This window comes from Typopeltis vanoorti, chromosome 11 (assembly GCF_054136105.1).
Source record: "Typopeltis vanoorti isolate ZY-2024b chromosome 11, IOZ_Tvanoo_1.0, whole genome shotgun sequence".
In the NCBI taxonomy this organism is placed as follows: Eukaryota; Metazoa; Arthropoda; class Arachnida; order Uropygi; family Thelyphonidae; genus Typopeltis; species Typopeltis vanoorti.
Genome location: NC_143559.1, coordinates 55,896,567 through 55,914,829, shown reverse-complemented (window position 1 = coordinate 55,914,829; position 18,263 = coordinate 55,896,567). Strand labels below are relative to the sequence as shown.

The 18,263-nt window shown below is 34.5% G+C and overlaps 1 protein-coding gene across 1 annotated transcript in view; it reads left to right on the top strand.

Moving 5' to 3' along the window:
* mRpS10 (mitochondrial ribosomal protein S10) overlaps nucleotides 1-11,559 on the top strand; it is a 44,190-nt gene extending 32,631 nt beyond the window's left edge. The window contains exons 5-6 of the mRNA XM_090400966.1: nucleotides 10,978-11,067; nucleotides 11,157-11,559. Of these exons, the coding sequence (XP_090257092.1) occupies nucleotides 10,978-11,067; nucleotides 11,157-11,216 (150 nt within the window). The 3' untranslated portion in view covers nucleotides 11,217-11,559. The remainder of the gene's footprint in view (nucleotides 1-10,977; nucleotides 11,068-11,156) is intronic.
* The last annotated feature ends 6,704 nt before the right edge of the window (nucleotides 11,560-18,263 follow it).

Here is an 18,263-nt window from a genome sequence, read left to right as displayed (position 1 = left end):
TTATTTCTATGACAAATAACACAATCAGAACTTCAACTTTATTATCTAGTGTGTGTGTGATTGCACATGTATCCAGTGGTTATTTGAAGTTTCTGAATAAAAAAAAATTCATATTTAGGTTCAGATCCAGAATTACCTGATTAGCTAAGTGGAAAGTATAGCCACTTTCCAACCAACAGGATGTGCATTTGAATTACATTGCAAACATGGATGTTTGTGGATGCCTTTATGCAACAAATGGAATTCATTGCTCAGTGTGAGATCACCTTGCTAATTGAAGGCCTGAAGTGGCTTGACAATCTTCAATATAATTTACTTGAATAAGTATACATGATACTCCATATATTTATCATAGTAGACATGCTCTCTTGCTATCCAGAAGCTTTTCCCTTAAAAGACCAGAAAGCAGAGATTATAGCAAGTGGCATAAGATGCGAATAGGGCTGTCCTAAAACATCCATGCCAACAAATAGAAGTTCTAATTTCTTTTCAGAACATTTATTCAGGCACATAATTTGTGGGTATAAAAAGTTATTTACAACTTCATACAGGTCTTGGTGTAATAGTCCTTGTGAATAGTCAAATCAATCAATCAGACATATATTGTTTAATTAGTAGAAGAGGAAAGCTAGAGATTGGGATATATATATTTACCAAACATTTTATTTTCACATGCTACTGTTTTGTAATAGGACTAGTATCCCTGCTACTATATTTCTTTTCCTTCTGCTTCTGTTTATTATTGCTCTGTTTTTCTTTTTCATTCTAGCATGGGGTGTTCTTTTATCTAGTTCTTTTATCTAGTTCTGAGTTCACTCTCAGAACTAGATAAAATTCAATGCCATTGAATTTTATCTAGTTCTGAGAGTGAAGATTACAGAGACAATGACAGAGTATTAATGGAAATATTGATAAAAAAAGAATTGATCAGATCCAGTTGGAAACTAATTTCATCTGATACCTTTCATAGGTACCCCTGATTTCAGATTATTCGATGTTAACATACAAGATTATAAGAAAGTAGAAGGTTTTCATTTGCTGTTGGTTTTGGAAGAAATCTTTGAAATAATAGCAGAGCAGACTAATATACCCAATTTAAATACTATTTGAAAGATTATCAACACACTTAGTGAACCATTACCACTAAAACTGAGATTATAAGATTTTAGATTAAGACCATGAGAATTATGACTTTTCCATGAAAATCGCAAAAACAAAAAGGAAGTGATGTTGTGAAGTCTGTCTTAAAAAAAATGTTAAATTTATTTCTTTTTAAAAAACTGTATTAATTAGATAATTTGCTATTTAAATAAAAGTATTCATTTTGTTGCATAATACATTTTGTATGTTATATCTTCTTGATAATAATCTTTGTAAGCTTATTAATATTATACAACATACATTACAAATGCTTAAAGTAAATTCTGAAATATGGGTCATCGATGACCCATGTGGAGTGAATGAACAGTCCACATGAAAATACCTGAAAACACCACATCATGGAACACACCTTATTTTTTACCCAACTTAATAAACCGAAATAATTATTATTAATTTATAGTGACTTGTGTACATATGCTTACTAGTGATTTTAGATATGCTCACTGTAAATAACGTTTTGATTTAATAAATTATTTATTTTGATATACTCAGAGTAATTTGTAATTTCAGTTAGAATAATTAAGACAAGGTTCTTTATTTAGTTGCACAGCTGAGTCTGAAATCAGTAATGTTATTTCCTAAGGATGAACGAGGTTAAAGTTTCAGCATTTAAAAGATGATGCAAAAATTATTTGTGCCATGTTTGGTCTCTAGAGTAAGATTTCTAGATCAAGATTATCATTATCTCACCCTTAGTCTATCCACAGTACTGCTGTGCATATAGTACAGTAGTACTGTACTATATGTACTAGTGATTAAGAATAATTTCTTAATCACCAGCTCCTTTTAAGTGGTGGATGAATTTCATCACTTGCAGGCCTGAAGTAGATTTCAAAAGTAAAGCACCATGTTTGGTCTCTAGATAGGGGTTTCTGGGTTATCTAACTCTTAACTCACCCACGATTATTGGTAATGAAAATATTTTGTGGATGGAATTCACACACAAAAAAAGTTCCCACACAGTGGCACTGATGTGCTATAGGTTTCTATCATATCCAGGAAAACTGATGTGCTATAGGTTCCACAACCTCTTGTGTATAGGATTGAAATTTAAAAAAAAATTAAGAGGTGCATAAGGTGACTTGTTGAAACATTACAAGAGATATGGAGAAATTTTAACTAATTCACTCTACCTGTTGTGATAATTTCTGACTTCAGGTTGAAAGATTAGAGTTCAACAGATATAAATGTTATTATTATCATCACCCAGCACCTCCAGGAAGTCCTGAGACTCACTCATCGTGGGAGATGCAAACTATCAGCATAATATCTGTTGTACCTCTCCTTGAAACTGTTAACAGAGACAGCACTCACAACTGACTCAGACAATCCATTTCATTCATTCACCACTCTCCAAGCAAAAAATCTAGTCCTCATGCCTTTGCTAACCACACTCTGACCTAACTTCCAAGGATGACATCTTGTTCTGCCCTTCTAGCTAAGTGCTGAAACATTTCCCCTGCAGCAAATCCTTTAAGTAACTTAAATGTTTCTATCATATCCATCCCTTTTTTTTTTTTTGCCTATCAAATAACTTTTGCAATCTGCAGATCCTCAGTCTATCTCATATGGAACATTCCACAGATCACTCGCCTCTGAATCCTCTCCACCACTTCCTCATCCCTAAGAAACCCAGGTGACCAGACCTGAGCACAGCAATCCAGATGTGGTTGTATTAAAGTTTTATAAAGAGGAATGATAATTCCCCTTATCTCTGCTTGTTAGCGTGTTCTTCAATACCCAAGTAATCCTATGAGCTATCATGGCTACTTTAGCAATATGCCCTCTAAACTTCAACTCTCTATCTACTGCTACCCTCTCCCCAAATCATTGGCTTCATCAGTTTCCTGGAGTACAGGTTTTCTCAATGTGGTACATAGCTTATAATCTTTGTATTCCAAAATGCATAACTTTACACTTTTTTAAATTGAATTGACATCAATCATGTTTTCCCTTACTGTCACCATCTTCAAATCATCCTGCAAGCTCTCTACATCACCTTAATTAACTATTACCCTACCCAACTTTGCATCATCACAGCAAACACCTGAATATTTCCCTTCAAATTTATGTTTATGTGAGTCTCCATAGCTCATTTGGTTTAGATGAGCCCTTTGGTTGGAAAGACGGGTTTGAGTCCCATCTATGATGTGAGGAACCTTTATCAGGTGTTTTCAATCAAATTATGAGTTATCTGGTCTCATACGGAGGTGGAGGGTTTTCCTTCCTGGAAATTCAGATTTTTTGTCCCTCAAAACAGGAAAACTGCTCTGTGAACACACACAAACATCACACTCCTGGAATAAGGATTAACCAAGCAATTTCAAATGCCTGCATGGTGAAGTGTGGTTCTATGTGCAGACATAAATTAGGATGGGATAGGATCATTTATGTACAAATTAAACAGCAGTGGTCCAAACACAAATCCCAGTGGCATACAGCCTCCCTGCAGTTGGATTCTGCTCTTACATATACTACTTTTGGTATATGTTCATCACCCATCCTTTTATCCAGATCATCAATTTCATATCCATTTCAATAGTTTGCATATCAGAATTCTCTGTGGTATATTGTCAAATACCTTTGCAAAATCCAGCAGAATCATTGTGTAGTTGTTCCCTTTATTCAACTCAGCTTTCACTTGATTATAAAAAAAAACTAGTAGATTATTAATTACAAAGCTGCCCCTCACAGAGTATCATATTCTTATCCACCCATTCCTGAATTCTCTTTTTCATCAACTTTCCCAGTACTTTTACCACCACTCCTGAGATACTGATTGGTCTATAATTTGCTGTTGCAGACTTAGATTCTCCTTTATGCAAGTGAATTATTTTGTCCTCCTTCCACTCTTTTGGGACTTTGCCAGCACTGAGACTTAAATTAAACATCCTAGTCAAAGGCATTACCAGTTCCCCTGCACATTCTCTTAAAATGTGAGCTGATATCCCATCCAATCCTACAGCTGTATTTGTATTCAGATTCCACAATATACTAAGTACCTCCAATTCATCAAACTCTGTTCTCACATCAGTCCCTGTCCTGTCACTAATCTGCCATAACAAAATCTTCACTTGGATGATATACCCTTGTAAAATGGTCACTCAGTAGCTCATTATTTTTACCAATGTGTTATGTTTTTGTGTTTAAATTTCATTTGAACGGTCCTTTTATGTATTATTTCTAACCAAATATCCTTTATATAAATACTTGGTGGGTGTGTGCAACTCTGTGTTGAACTTTTACCTTCTCCCCCATGCAGTTTCTGTATATTACTTTTCTAAGATGTCAAATTACTTGACCATGGCATGCACGTTAAAGATACCAAGCAATTTTATAAACTTGGTTTTAATCCTTTTTTCCAAGTAAGCAAACAAGCAGGTAAGTCAAGTTTGTGCCTGAAGTATTTTCAGGTCTGAGACAACTCATGGTAAAGGTGGAGTAAGCTCTGATCACTTTCCTTAGTATCTCCCATAATGCAAAGCACATCTCTTGCGGACATGTATGATGCTATGCATTAAGGGAAGGGTCACTACCCAGACTGGTTTTGACCTTTATTGAAGTCTCGTCAGTATTTATTTAGCATATGATGTACGGGTCTCAGGATAATACATACAAATTACATAAAACAGCATAAAAACAATAGTAAAAATCATATTAAAAGCGGTACACTAGGTTGAAATGATTAAACATCAAAATTAAGAATGCAGGAGTCAGAGCTTAATCCTTAAATCCCGGATCCACTCCAGGGATTCTGGGGTCAGTTTAAAAAAGTTCTCTTTAGAACCTGAGAATGAGTAGATAGGGCCCTCAAGCGCAATGTGATTGATGGTCTGGATCTCTCTCTCTCTTTTGCATTCACAGTTTGGAGTATCAGCCCAGTTCCATTTATGCAAGAGATGTCCTGTTCTGATCCGATTTAACGTGGTCCAGACATGTTTAGGGAGATTGAAGCCCTCCAAATGAGATGTCGGATTTGAAATGGGAATTTGAAGATTGGGGATACGTTGAAACCAATACTCTCCCCATGACTCGCATAGGTCGAAGTTCTAGTCATTTATTTGTATTGCACTCCTCCAGGTAGGGTGCCTGGATTTCAGTCTTTGTGAAGTATGGAAGGAAATGTCTTGGTGGATAGGCAAGGAACTGTTTCCAATTATTTTTGTCCATAATTTGCTTAAGGCTTGGGTCCTGCAGAGTGAGGGAGGGGCTATATTACTGAGAGTTGGGTAGCCAGGAGTAGATCTTAAAGCTCCAGAGATTATCCTCATAGTTTGATTCAGCTGGACATTGACTAAAGAAGCGTGCTCTTCAGCCATGCAGGGGCACAACACTCTGCTGTAGCAGCGGTAGTACGCAGTGTGTTGTCATCAGCATCCCGAGTTTTTAATTTTCCAGCAATATTTTCTAGATGTCAGTGGGAGCCAGATCCTGAGATGCCAAGGTTGAAGTAATGCAGAACTTATAAATTTTACCTATACAAGTTGCCACAAGGTGCTTTGGCCTTATTAAATAAAAATCTCAGGATGAGAGAAAGATGTATAAAGTTTTTTACCTTGAGTATACTATACGTTAAAGATACCAAGCAATTTTATAAACTTGGTTTTAATCCAAACTGATTATATAATTAAATATATGAAATATGAAATGATTAAAACCAAGGTGCCAATAAAACCAATGATTAAAACCAAAAATTAAAACAAGTTTATAAAATTGTTTGGTATCTTTAACGTATAGTATACCCAAGGTAAAAAAACTTTCTACATTGACCATGGCAGTCCATTGAGCCTAATATGAAAAAAAAAAAAAAAAAAAAAACACAATCCCACCACAAAAACCCTGTAAACCTAATATGTTCAGGCTTTTCAAACCACTTCAGGCCTACTGATCAGGAGCAGTCTCATCTTGCATTGAGTGATGAAAGTCAGGTGTCATCTGAAGATAATCACAAATATGACAGAATTAGATTTTAGCCCATATCATGTTAATCATAGAATGAACTATGCTTGAAAAGTAAGAGAGAAAAAGCATCTTTCTCTCAGACTCTGGGTTTGAATTCCATTATGGAATGGAGGTTTGTGAATGTTTTTAGGTAGACAGTTTTTGTTGCCCAAATTGCAGAAGGCAGAAGTGGCTTGAAAAGATACCATGTTTGGTCTCTAGAGTAGGATTCTTGAACTATTGATCCTCAGCCTGACCATGATTCTAAATATGTGATAGGTTTACCTTTGTAGATGGAATTGTAACTGTCATTATCATTTTTCTGATACATATCCCCCATGGGATGTTCCTATCAGGAATTTGCTCAAAATTAACTTGTTTTGTTGACTATTTTGCTGTTCAGTTTAAATGACCATATCACCTAAGTCAGCTCTCCTCAGACATTCTTAAATGCTAATTATGTCAAGTTCCTTTCTAATATCTTCAGTTCTAATATGATTTGGCCATTGTAATCTGTTTAATAACCTCTCATCCCCCCCCCCCAGAACTTTTTATATTTGTGGGCTCTAGTATTTCATCAGTTGTTTTATATTTAACTGAGCTTTCATATCTATAACTTAAAATTGGTTTAGACACTGTCTTATATACTACTGCTAATTTAGTTTTAACTACTTTTTCTTATTTCATACAAATTTATTTAGCTGGCTCCCAACCATACACACATATGCCAACATGGTTTTGTTTATTTTATCTTCTATTTAGGCGGAAAAGGGGTGATATGATTGAGACATTCAAATTACTGAAGGGTTTCTATAAGATTAATCCAGAAGATATTTTTGAAAATAGGACTGGTGGTGGGAGGACTAGGGGCCATGCATGGAAGTTGGGCAAGAATGTGGTTGATAAGGGTGCTAGAGCTAGGTTTTTTACTTGGAGAGTGGTGAATGAGTGGAATAAGCTGCCAGAATCTGTTATGGGTGCTATGACCATGAATGAGTTCAAGGCAAGGTATGATAGATACTGTGTGCATGTCAAATAGTTGTTCTTGACATGATGTTAGGGCCTCCCTTGATGAGTCTGTCAACTCCTTGGAGTTGCCCGGAATAATAATAATAATAATAATAATAATAATTTCCAAATTTAATTTTCCATCTTCATTGAAAGCTCTGTCTAAATAGCTGAAAATATTATACTGTAGGCCTTTTATTAAAGATTTTGATGTTTTCCATATTAATGTCTGTTTTAGTTTTTGTCTCTTTTTTGCTGATTTCCATATGAAATTGGTTACTGCAGTTATTCAGTTTTGTTACAGAGCTTAGCTGAGTATTTCTGATAATCAGCTAAGCTCTGTAAATAAATAAATAAATCTGATATTTTGATATCAGATTTATTGCCACAGTGAGATCCATATAGATTTATCCAAGTGTAAGCAAACAAACTCTTCAACAAAAGGCTTCAACCCTGGTATCACCTCTGGGTTTGGCTCCCACTGAAGAGACCTCAATGAAGGTCGAAACCGGTCTGAGTAGTGACCCTTCCCACAATGCATAGCATTATAAATGTCCATAAGGAAATGTGCTTTGCATTATGGGATACTAAGGAAAGTGATCAGAACTCAGTCCACCTTTGCCATGAGTTGCCCCAGTCCTGAAGATACTGCAGGCGCAAACTTTCTTTGCTTACGCATGGATAAAGGATTAAACTAAATATATAATTTATAGTCTAACCAAGTGGGAGAAAAGCTTCCAAGATCCATATGGATATCAATAATTGTGAAGACAGAATGCTTCACAATTATTGTGAAGTCTTATAACTGATTTTACATCAAACCATTCTTTCTGTGAATCCTTAACCCCTGACTTGCAACTTAAGTATAGGCTGTCTATTTCTCTGTATAATATCCCATTAATACCATATACTTAGAGCATTTTGAACAGTTTTTTCTTGGCACCTTATTATGTGCCTTTCCAGATCTGCAGAACTTATATACAGATCTTTGTTATATTCTCATGATTTTTCAACTTTCTTTGTCTTCAAGTAAAAATCTGATCCTGACACTCAGTAGAGAAATTCCTCTGTAATTATCACTTGCAGTTGTATTTCTATTTTTTATAGATGAGCACTATGCGAGTTCTCCAGTTATCAGAAATTTGACCTTCTGACCAGGCATTCTGAATTATTCAGTAGTAATTATAAATCTTTTATATCTGGATGGAAATCCCTTCTACCTCTGTCTGAGAGCAAGTAATTCACTTTTAATTTAAGGAATCAAACTATATCTCTATATTTGAGTATTTCTGCTTGGATATCATCTACTCCGGCTTCCTTTACACATTTAAGGTTTCTTGTGGCTTTATATACAGGGTGTTTGAGGAGAAATAGAAATATTTTGGTAGGTGGTAGTATTGATTATTCTGAGTAAAAAAGTTCATATAAACATGTGTCCAATTGCCATTGGATGCAGAGATACAGTTTTTCGAAACTGGCACATAAAAAGTTATTATGAGAGGTATTAAAGAATGATACATGGCTTACAAGTGGTTTGTATTTATTGACTGTTTGAATGATACAAAACACAAATAATTGACAAATATTGTAATTTACAGTTCATAATAAATGTTCAAAAATTCCACTGCCAACCTCATTGCACTTTGCAACTCTTGGGATAATAGCATGATCTTCTTCTGAGGTTTTTTTTTATCCATAATGCGAGCAATCAGTTCATCTGTTGTATTTACCTTTTCTTTGTATATTTCACTTTTCATCCATCCTCACAAACCACAGTCTAAGGAGTGAAGTCTTGGAGACCTTGGAGGCCGATTCATCATTCAGGGAAAGTTCAATTTAAATATTGTGTCACCTGATGGCTATAATTCCAATCCCTGTAGCCAAGGGAACATCCTCCAATAGTAGTGGAAGTTCGTTTTGCATCAATTGTAGATAAATGGGCCCTGTAAGACGACTTGGCAACACAACGGGCCCAATCAAGTGGTTGTTGATCATACTGCACAACATGTTAGAGAAGCAGTGCTGGAAATTTGTTTCTACGGTAGTATGTGGATTTTTGTCGGACCACTGATGCCAGTTATGGGTGTTGTCGATACCGTCGCGGATGAAAGTACCTTCATCGGCGAACAGTATTAATGGAATTAATTATTGATTAGCATTTACCCACCGACAGAATTCTAATTGAGAAGGCACCCAATTCCAACAGAATTAAGTGCCTTCATCTCCTGGGAGAAGGTGTTGCACCTGATTTATGTGAAATGGATACAGACCTTGCTCACATAATGTTTGCCATACTCTTGCATGTGGAACACCGATATGTGCAGAAATTCTCCATGTATTTGTAATAGGACTACATTCTGTCAACTGAAGAATGTGTTCTACTTTATTCACATTTTGTTCATTTCCACATTCAGAAGAAATATGACTTCTGGGAACAGTACCAGTCTCATGCAGTTTGTTGTAAACACTCTTTAATCTGGAACTCTGCGGTTAAGAAACTGTTGACAGTATTCTCTACAAGCAACAACAGCACTTCCATTACAAAACCGTAAATGAACATCATACCAGCATATTCACATTCCACGTTCAGAAGTTTAATCTGGAACTCTGCGGTTAAGAAACCATCGACAGTATTCTCTACAAGCAACAACAGCACTTCCATTACAAAACCGTAAATGAACATTATACCAGCATATTCAGCATGTGTAAAGATGTGCGGCATTCTTAAAAACACTTGAACACAAAATTGTATCAGGTTATAACTACTTCTTGGTCACACTGATCTACAGAGAGCTGCATGTGCATCGGAGCTGTACATGCCAGCTTTAAACAGCTGTATATCCTCATCCGTTGACAATTGGACAAGTTCATATAAACCTTTTTTTCAGAATAATTGATACTACCGTGTATCAAAATATTTACTATTCCTCCTGAAATGTGCGTGTGTGTGTATATATAAATTAAATTCCAAGAAATTATATTCTTGTTTTATCCATTATCCAAGTGTAAGCAAACAAAAGTTTGCACACGAAGTACATTGACAGTCTGGCTACTGGCCTCTCTGACTAACAGACTAACATATATTTCCCGTAACATATATAACGCATAGCATTATATACGTCTGAAAGGGTGTATGCTTTACATTATGGGATACAAAGCAGTTAATGTGAGGTCATTGACCTCTATACACAAGTAGCCTAGTTGTGAATGTATTTCACATGCAAACTCGGTTTGCTTACATTTGGATAAAGAATAAAACAAGAATATAATTTCTTGCCAAGTTTAATTTAATTTGCAACCAAGTGAAAAAAACTTTCCGCATTTATATGATTTAGATGAAGATATGCTTTTTATGATTTAGATATGATGAAGATTTAGCAACAAATTAAAAATACAGATTTTTTTTTTTTTTTGCTATAAGGACAAGCAAGTCAAATCCAAAATAAAAGCAGGGTTTTTCTCAACACTAAAGCTCAAAAACACCATGTTACATGAGGATTATTGCAATTCTTTATCTTAGAGCAAACCTGTGTTGTAGAAATACTGTATTATACAGGAGTTGCTTGTATGTTGAGAGCCTCAGTATTTTCACAGGTCTAGCTCCTACTGGTAGACCTAAATAAAGATCAAAACTGTCTGGAGAGATCCTTCTCATAATGTATGATAATATATTCATTGGCAAAGAAGTGTGCTATGCATGATGGGAAACTAGGACAGGTTGTTCTAAATTTATCAACTTACTTCACATGCAAAATTATTTGTTCATGTACTTGGGTAAAAGATAAAAACCAATAATATAATTTATTGTTAAGTATCATTTATGTAAATTTTTGTGGCATGTTTAACATAACTTATTCTGTTTTTTAGGTAAAATATCTCACTGGATCTACTGCTGATACATTTCTGGAATATATTCAAAGGAATCTGCCTGAAGGAGTAGCAATGAAAGTTACTAAAGTAGGTATATGAGATACTTACTTTTCAGTATAAATAAAGTTTGTTTTTGTTACAAATGTATCTCTTACATTATTTTCTTTACTTTTTAGTATGCAATTGAGAAGATTCCTGATCACATTAAACCACCAAAAATCGAAGTAGGAAGCTAAGTGCAGTTAACCATTTGTGGCCAAGGCACAGCTAAGAATATGAAACAAAGTTCTGGAGAATAAATTCATTTTGCAGTAATTTCATAGATAATTTGTTAAAAGTGTTTATGGACTTATGTATACAACATCCTATTTAAGACAAATTATAACACATAGATATTAAAAATAGAAAATTAATGAATATTCGTGTTGATAACATACTTAGAGATTTGACTGTTAAATGAAAATGGCAATTTTTCAAAATTTGGATAAAAATTAGAACCAAAGAATAGTTAAGTGAAATACTTAGTCCATAACATAAAAATTACATAAGGAAGAATTAAAATTTGATATTTTAAGGATACTTGTGACATAAAGATTGTATAATATAAGCACGTACACACACAAGAAAGATATTTAATTAGCCAGATATTTCGGTCTGAAAATGGCAGACCATCTTCAGTGGCAATACAAGAACAGTTTTAAAATACAAAGTGGTGTTATATCGATGTTGTTTCTATATGATTTATTTATGCTTAATTAGTTGTTTGCTTAAATCTATCCTTTCTTACCTAAAACCTTATACAATCAAAATCCTACCGGCTGCTCTATTGTTAAATATTTATCTTTTGTGATTTATTCTCTTTATTCACTTACTTTAATCTTATTCCTGTATCTAGGATGATTGTTTCCTCTTCGGATACTGGCAAATTTATATTTTGCTGCGCCAGCCAGTATCCTATAGCAGAAAAGATCCTTACTCAGGGACAATACTAGATTCTTAGCTTTCTTACACTATATCTTATTTAAACTGCTGTATAGATTCAGATTATTGCAGTCGTGACCTAAATCTATTATTACATTCACTCTCTAAATCCTTCCCGCCAAAATAGGTTCTATTTTTATAAGTGGTAAGTTGAAATTGTAATCAGGCATGACTCAGGTTCAGGTAAATATGACATGTTTATTGGAATATCTAAAACACAATACAAAATTCATACACTCAATTATGCTCAATACTAAATAAAACTCAAATTAAGAGGTTAACACTTTCTAAATTAATTAAATCGTATAAACATGCTAAACACAGTAACTGCATATTGGGATAGATAGATAGCAAATGATATGAAGTTAAGCTAAATACCTTTCAGTAGTATTACTCGCAAGAGAAAACTAACAAACATTCTAATGTTACTGAGATACTAAATTCTACTATTCTTATCGCATCAAGTAAATCCTATCACATACAAAATTACAAAAGATCTCTTCCAAACAATTCTTCTTACTCTCAAAGGAGGTTAACTTTCTAAATAGAGACTGTCCACAGTGTTCCTAAGAATACAGTTCTTAATTTCACATTCGTAAACAATCTTCTCTCTTCTAATGAATTTTCACACAAAATTAGAGTAATTGCACCTTACCGAGCTTTTTCCGCGTTGTTCTACACCACGTATGTCTGGATACTTCTCATCTATTGGCTGTCCATATGCCAATGTAGGGGTTACACTATCTTCATTCCTTCTGCTGAAAACGGACTCAAATCTTTGCATTTCAGGAACAACTCGATGGGACTTTTCAGCGATGGCTTGATTCTGCTAGGACTGGAATTTTTACCTTCAGCTTTGCATAGAATCCTACTTCATTTTAAGAACGCTTGCAGTCCGACATCTTATCACAGACTTTGCCTCCCCCCCTTTATGCTAAACTACCTGCTAACTTCGGGACCACCAAAACAGGAAAACGTTATGACCAGAGAGAGTGTTCCGATACAGGCTCAACCCCTTATATTCTTCTATAGAGCGCCCTCTTTTCTCAGTCCCCTTTTTTGCACACGGCCCTTATCTTTTCACCCCTTTGGGTTCATCCTTCGCTTTTACGATGCTGCTATACTTGGATTCACAAAATACATGGCAACGTAATTTCCCAAGTAAGCTATAGCCGCTAGCGTTACGGTGTACACCTGTAGCTTTATGCCTTCCAGGAATTATTACTTAGCAACTTTTTAGATGACTCACAGTAAATTTTACATAGCTTAAGTGAGGCTTAAATTTAAATCAGATTATCTCTCTTTTTAGACATAATTAAAAATGAAATCTTAATATAATCACATCAGCTTAAATATAAGGCACTTGAAATAAAGAATACAAATTTTACATAAAGTGAAGAAGTTTCACTTTTAATTACAGCTGATGTGCAGGTATTTCTCTTTGTTAGCAAGTTTTATATGTTAGATTCAAATGAATGATTTCTTTCCAAGATTCCTTCATTTAGGATCATCTAACAATTGAAAACTAACAATAGATCATTTATAAATAGAACAAGCCGCATGATGTTATATCACTAAGTATTAAAGAGAAATATTTTTAAGCAGAGACATGATTGAATTAAAAATATTAATTAATAATTTCAATAATTTTAAATAACATAAAATTAATATGGATATTATTTCTGGGAATCCCATGTTACTCCTCCTAACAAACTATTATATTTACGGCTATTTTGCCTGCTTCTGTTTAGGAGTGTCCCTTTAGGGGCACTCCTAAGCAGAAGGAATTCATAATAATAAAATTAATATGAATTAATGAGTTATCCTGATTAGACTCCCAGATTTTTGATACAGATATACGGTCATTCCGATTCAGGTTAGGATGATGGAGTAAGGCCTCTCTACGCTTTCTTTGAATAAACGTTCAAATTTATAGCAGGATCTATGTAAGAGGTGAGTTTTTGACCAAAGGATGTGGTTAGTTTCTATCCTGTGCTGAGCCAATCCAGATGTTTCGGGTTTGTTGTGATGAATGGAGGATTGATGTTCTTGGATTCTTTTTTCTAGAGAGTGTCCAGTTTGTCCAAAATAGGAGAGATCACAGTTGCAGGGAATTGGATAAACTCCTGGAAGAGACATAGTTGAGTGTTTGTCTTTAGAAGAAGGAAAATGGGAAGATAATTTGTTAATAGATGAATAAGTAGCTGTTAACTCATATTTCTTCAGAATTCTTGAAATAGGTTCTGAAATCCCAGAGATGTATAGAATTGGAACTCGATGTATTGAATCTTTGTTATTTAGTGATGGATTATAAGAATCGAGATGTTGTGTACTCTTTTTGGAAAAGCCATTGAGTGTCATGTGCTTTTGGATAGTAGAAAGTTCTTTCTGTAGAAAATTAGAAGTAGAACAATTAGTTTTGGCCCTTCTGATTAGACATTTTATAATTCCTGTTTTTTGACAAGGATGATGGGAAGATTCTTTAAGAATATAACGACCTGTGAACGTAGGTTTTCTGTAAACTGTAGTTGTAAGAGTATTTGAAGGTGACCGGATGAGGAGAACGTCTAAAAATGATAACTGGTTGTTTTTTTCCATTTGCATAGTAAACTTTATACGATGATGTAAGGAATTGATACTGTTTAAAAAAGAAGGTAAGGAGTCTTTGTTGTGATGCCATACAGTAAAGATGTCATCTATATATCTTATCCAAAAGGATGGTTGAGGGAATATAGATGAGAAGAGAACTTTTTCTTGATGTTGTAAATAAAAGTTGGCTAAAGCAGGAGAGAGAGGACTTCCCATGGCCATTCCTTCCACTTGGCTGTAAAATTTGTTTTGACATAAGAAATATCCAGAGTGTATTACGAAATCGAATAGTTTTATAATGTCTTCTGGAAAGAAGCTAGTAATTTTAAAGTCTCTTTGAGAGGTACATTTGTATATAAAGATTCTATATCAAAGCTCACCATAAGATCTGTAGGTTGCAATGAGATATTTTTCAATTTTTCTAAGAAATCTGAGGAGTTTTAAGAAAGGAACTAGAGTTGCCTATGTGAGATTTCAATAATTTAGCTAGATATTTGGCTATATGGTAAGTAGGAGAATCAGTACAATCTACTATTGGACGAAGTCAATCTTATGTATTTTAGGAAGACCATAAAATCTAGGAGGTCTTGCAAAATGAGTTTTAAGTCTTTCAATTGTGTCACTATCTAAACTGATGACTTCATCTTGGAGAGAATTTAATTTCTTTAGTTGTCTGTTGGTTGGATCATAATCAAGTTCTTGATATGTGGAGCGATCTCGAAGTAAAAGAGAAAGTTTTCTTCTGTAATTTGCGGAGTCCTTAACTACCGTTGCTTTCCCCTTGTCAGCTTTGGTGATAATGAGGTGATTGTTTTTTCTCAAGGACTGTAAAGATTTCATTTCAGAAGGAGATATGTTGGAAGGAGGGAGTTTGGCCTTAACTAGAGAAGACGCGACTTCTAGGCAAAGAGCATTAGCTTTATCACTAGTTAGATGACTGAGGTTCCGTTCAATGTTAACTAGGAAATCTAGATATGGTATCTTATTAGGAATAATAGAAAAATCATGTCCTTTTGAAAGGATGAGGGTTTCGCTATTAGTTAGTGGACGTCCGGATATATTGACGATCCAATTATCTGGAGCTTTGAAGGGCTTGAATTGTTTAGAAGAAAGAGCTTCATATTTGCGGTTTAGATATTGACTTAGGTTATTATATGCTCGTTGAGTAGAATGTTTAGCCACATTTAGAACTATGTGAAGATGTGGATCCAAGTTTGTGGAAATATAGGTGCGAAGATCAGAAATATGATGACTGTTAATAGCAAGATCACGTTTAGCAGCTTTAAGTTGGTTATGGATTAAAGATAAACTGGTATTCTGGTAAATATTATGAGCTCCAGGAGATTTTATAGTTTCTTTAATCTTAGCAAAATTGGGAATAATCTTGTTGTTGCGGCATTTTTTTAAAAAATTGATCTTCGCTCGTAACCTGCCTTGTATAACTGAAAGTTTTCCTAATTTACTGGTTATTTTGGTGGCATTTTCCCCGTGAAGAATTAAAATTTGATATTTTATGGATATTTGTGACATAAAGATTGTATAATATAAGCACATACATACAAGAAAGATATTTAATTAGCCAAATATTTCGGTCTGAAAATTGCACAGTGGCAAAACAAGAACAGTTTTAAAATACAAGGTGGAAAACTAATAATAGATCATTTATAAATAGAACAAGCCGCGTGATGTTATATCACTAAGTATTAAAGAGAAATATTTTTAAGCAGAGACATGATTGAATTAAAAATATTAATTAATAATTTCAATAATTTTAAAAAGAAAGTGTAGAGGCCTTACTCGATCATCCTAACCTGAATTGGAATGACTGTATATCTGTATCAAAAATCTGGGAAAGTCTAATCAGGATAACTCATTAATTCATATTAATTTTATATTATTTAAAATTATGGTTCGTTCTAGTAAATATTGTTATTCATTCAGAGGAATTGTTTGGATCCAGAGAGTGGAATTGGCATTGAGAAAAACCAGGATGATCGTATTGTTTTTCAGCATTATTGTGTTAATGAACAAGAAACTGAAAGTTGCTGGATGATGGACATTACACTGAAAAGGAAATGTGAACGACTTCATGGTCTGAATTACCAAGAGGGGGAGCTGCCTCCATGCATTTGGAAGAGACAATTAAGAACAGTTGATGTTGTTAGCAGAACAAAGAGAAATATTTCTGATAATCACTCCGTTCCTTTTGATTTACTTATTTGTAAAGCTTGATTTTTCTGCAGTCCATTTACTCAGTGAGGTAGTCTTTCTTAACGACTGATATTTTGGTGAGTAGATGAACAATATATGTCAGATCCTAACTAACAGCAATTAATATGGCAATATTTTTTCAGCGTGATCAGTGGAATTAAAGAAGGAATAACCAATTTCAGTTGTGTTCAGTGAAGTCGTTAAGAAAGACTACCTCACTGAGTAAATGGACTGCAGAAAAATCAAGCTTTACAAATAAGTAAATCAAAAGGAACGGAGCAATTATCAGAAACTGTGAAATGATAAAGACAGCTAATGAATGAGATATTAATACTCGAAAGAAATCTTGAGCTCGGAAAGATGACAAAAAAAGTGAGAATTTCAAGCTTCGCATTCCTGACAAGGGGGGTTAGATCCGATGAATACATCAATACCATTCTTGTGACCAAAGTATTTAATATTTTTTGATGACATATTGTAGATAAGGTGGACTGCTTTAAGTAATGGATTCCATATAAATTTAATGCCAAGTTCTTTTTGATCCACAAACACACACATGCACACGCAATGTGAGGAGGCTCAGACATGTCTCTGATCACTCCTCTTTTTACCTTGATTTTGTGCAGTATCGAACAGGAAAGCTGGATGTATCTAGCACTGACCGATAGCTTGCAATGCGCTCTTTCTAACAGTGAGTAATTTATTCCATAGTTTCATAGTTTTAAGCACGTATGAGTGAATTTTATTCTAACTTTATGGACCGAATACTGCCTGGTCAGACTGTATCTATTGTTCAGCTACCATTAAAGACAATGTCCAGGTCATAACAGGATTAACTGCTATAGCAAAGGCTAACACTCTCTCCTCATTGCTGCCACTGGGAAGTACAAAGGTTACAAGAAACAACCCTCTAAAGTCTAATTCAATGTCCCTTCAAGAAACAACCAGCAAAACTGTAAGTACATTTTCTTAAACTTTGTACTTTAGGAAACTTAGCAGTTCGATAGGAGAGTTATAATACTACAACCTTGAGTAACATTAAGATGGCAGCATGGGACGGGTTAGAGTTTGAAAAAGACCTCAATTTGCTGCGTAACATTGCCAAAGTAAGGGGTAATTTATGAAATGATTTAAAAATGGACATACTAACTGGTATTCAATAAAATGAAAAATGAAACAAACTATCAATAGAACTACAGTCTACTACAAACAAACAGGAACAGGCTAACTTAGCCTGTTCCTGTTTGTTTGTAGTATACTCGCTATACTGTAGCTATACTCGCAAGTCATTAAAAACAAAGACGAATCAGAAAACAATTCTGCTGTAAATTAATAATGAAACTGATAGCTCAACTAAACAGCAATTAAAACAAAAATAGACCCAAGAAAAATCAAAATTAAAATCACAAGAATGAAAAATATTACTATTATTATTACTATGTGAACCTCCAAGGAGTCCAAAGACTCATTGAGGGAGGGCACCCAAAATGATACTCCACCAC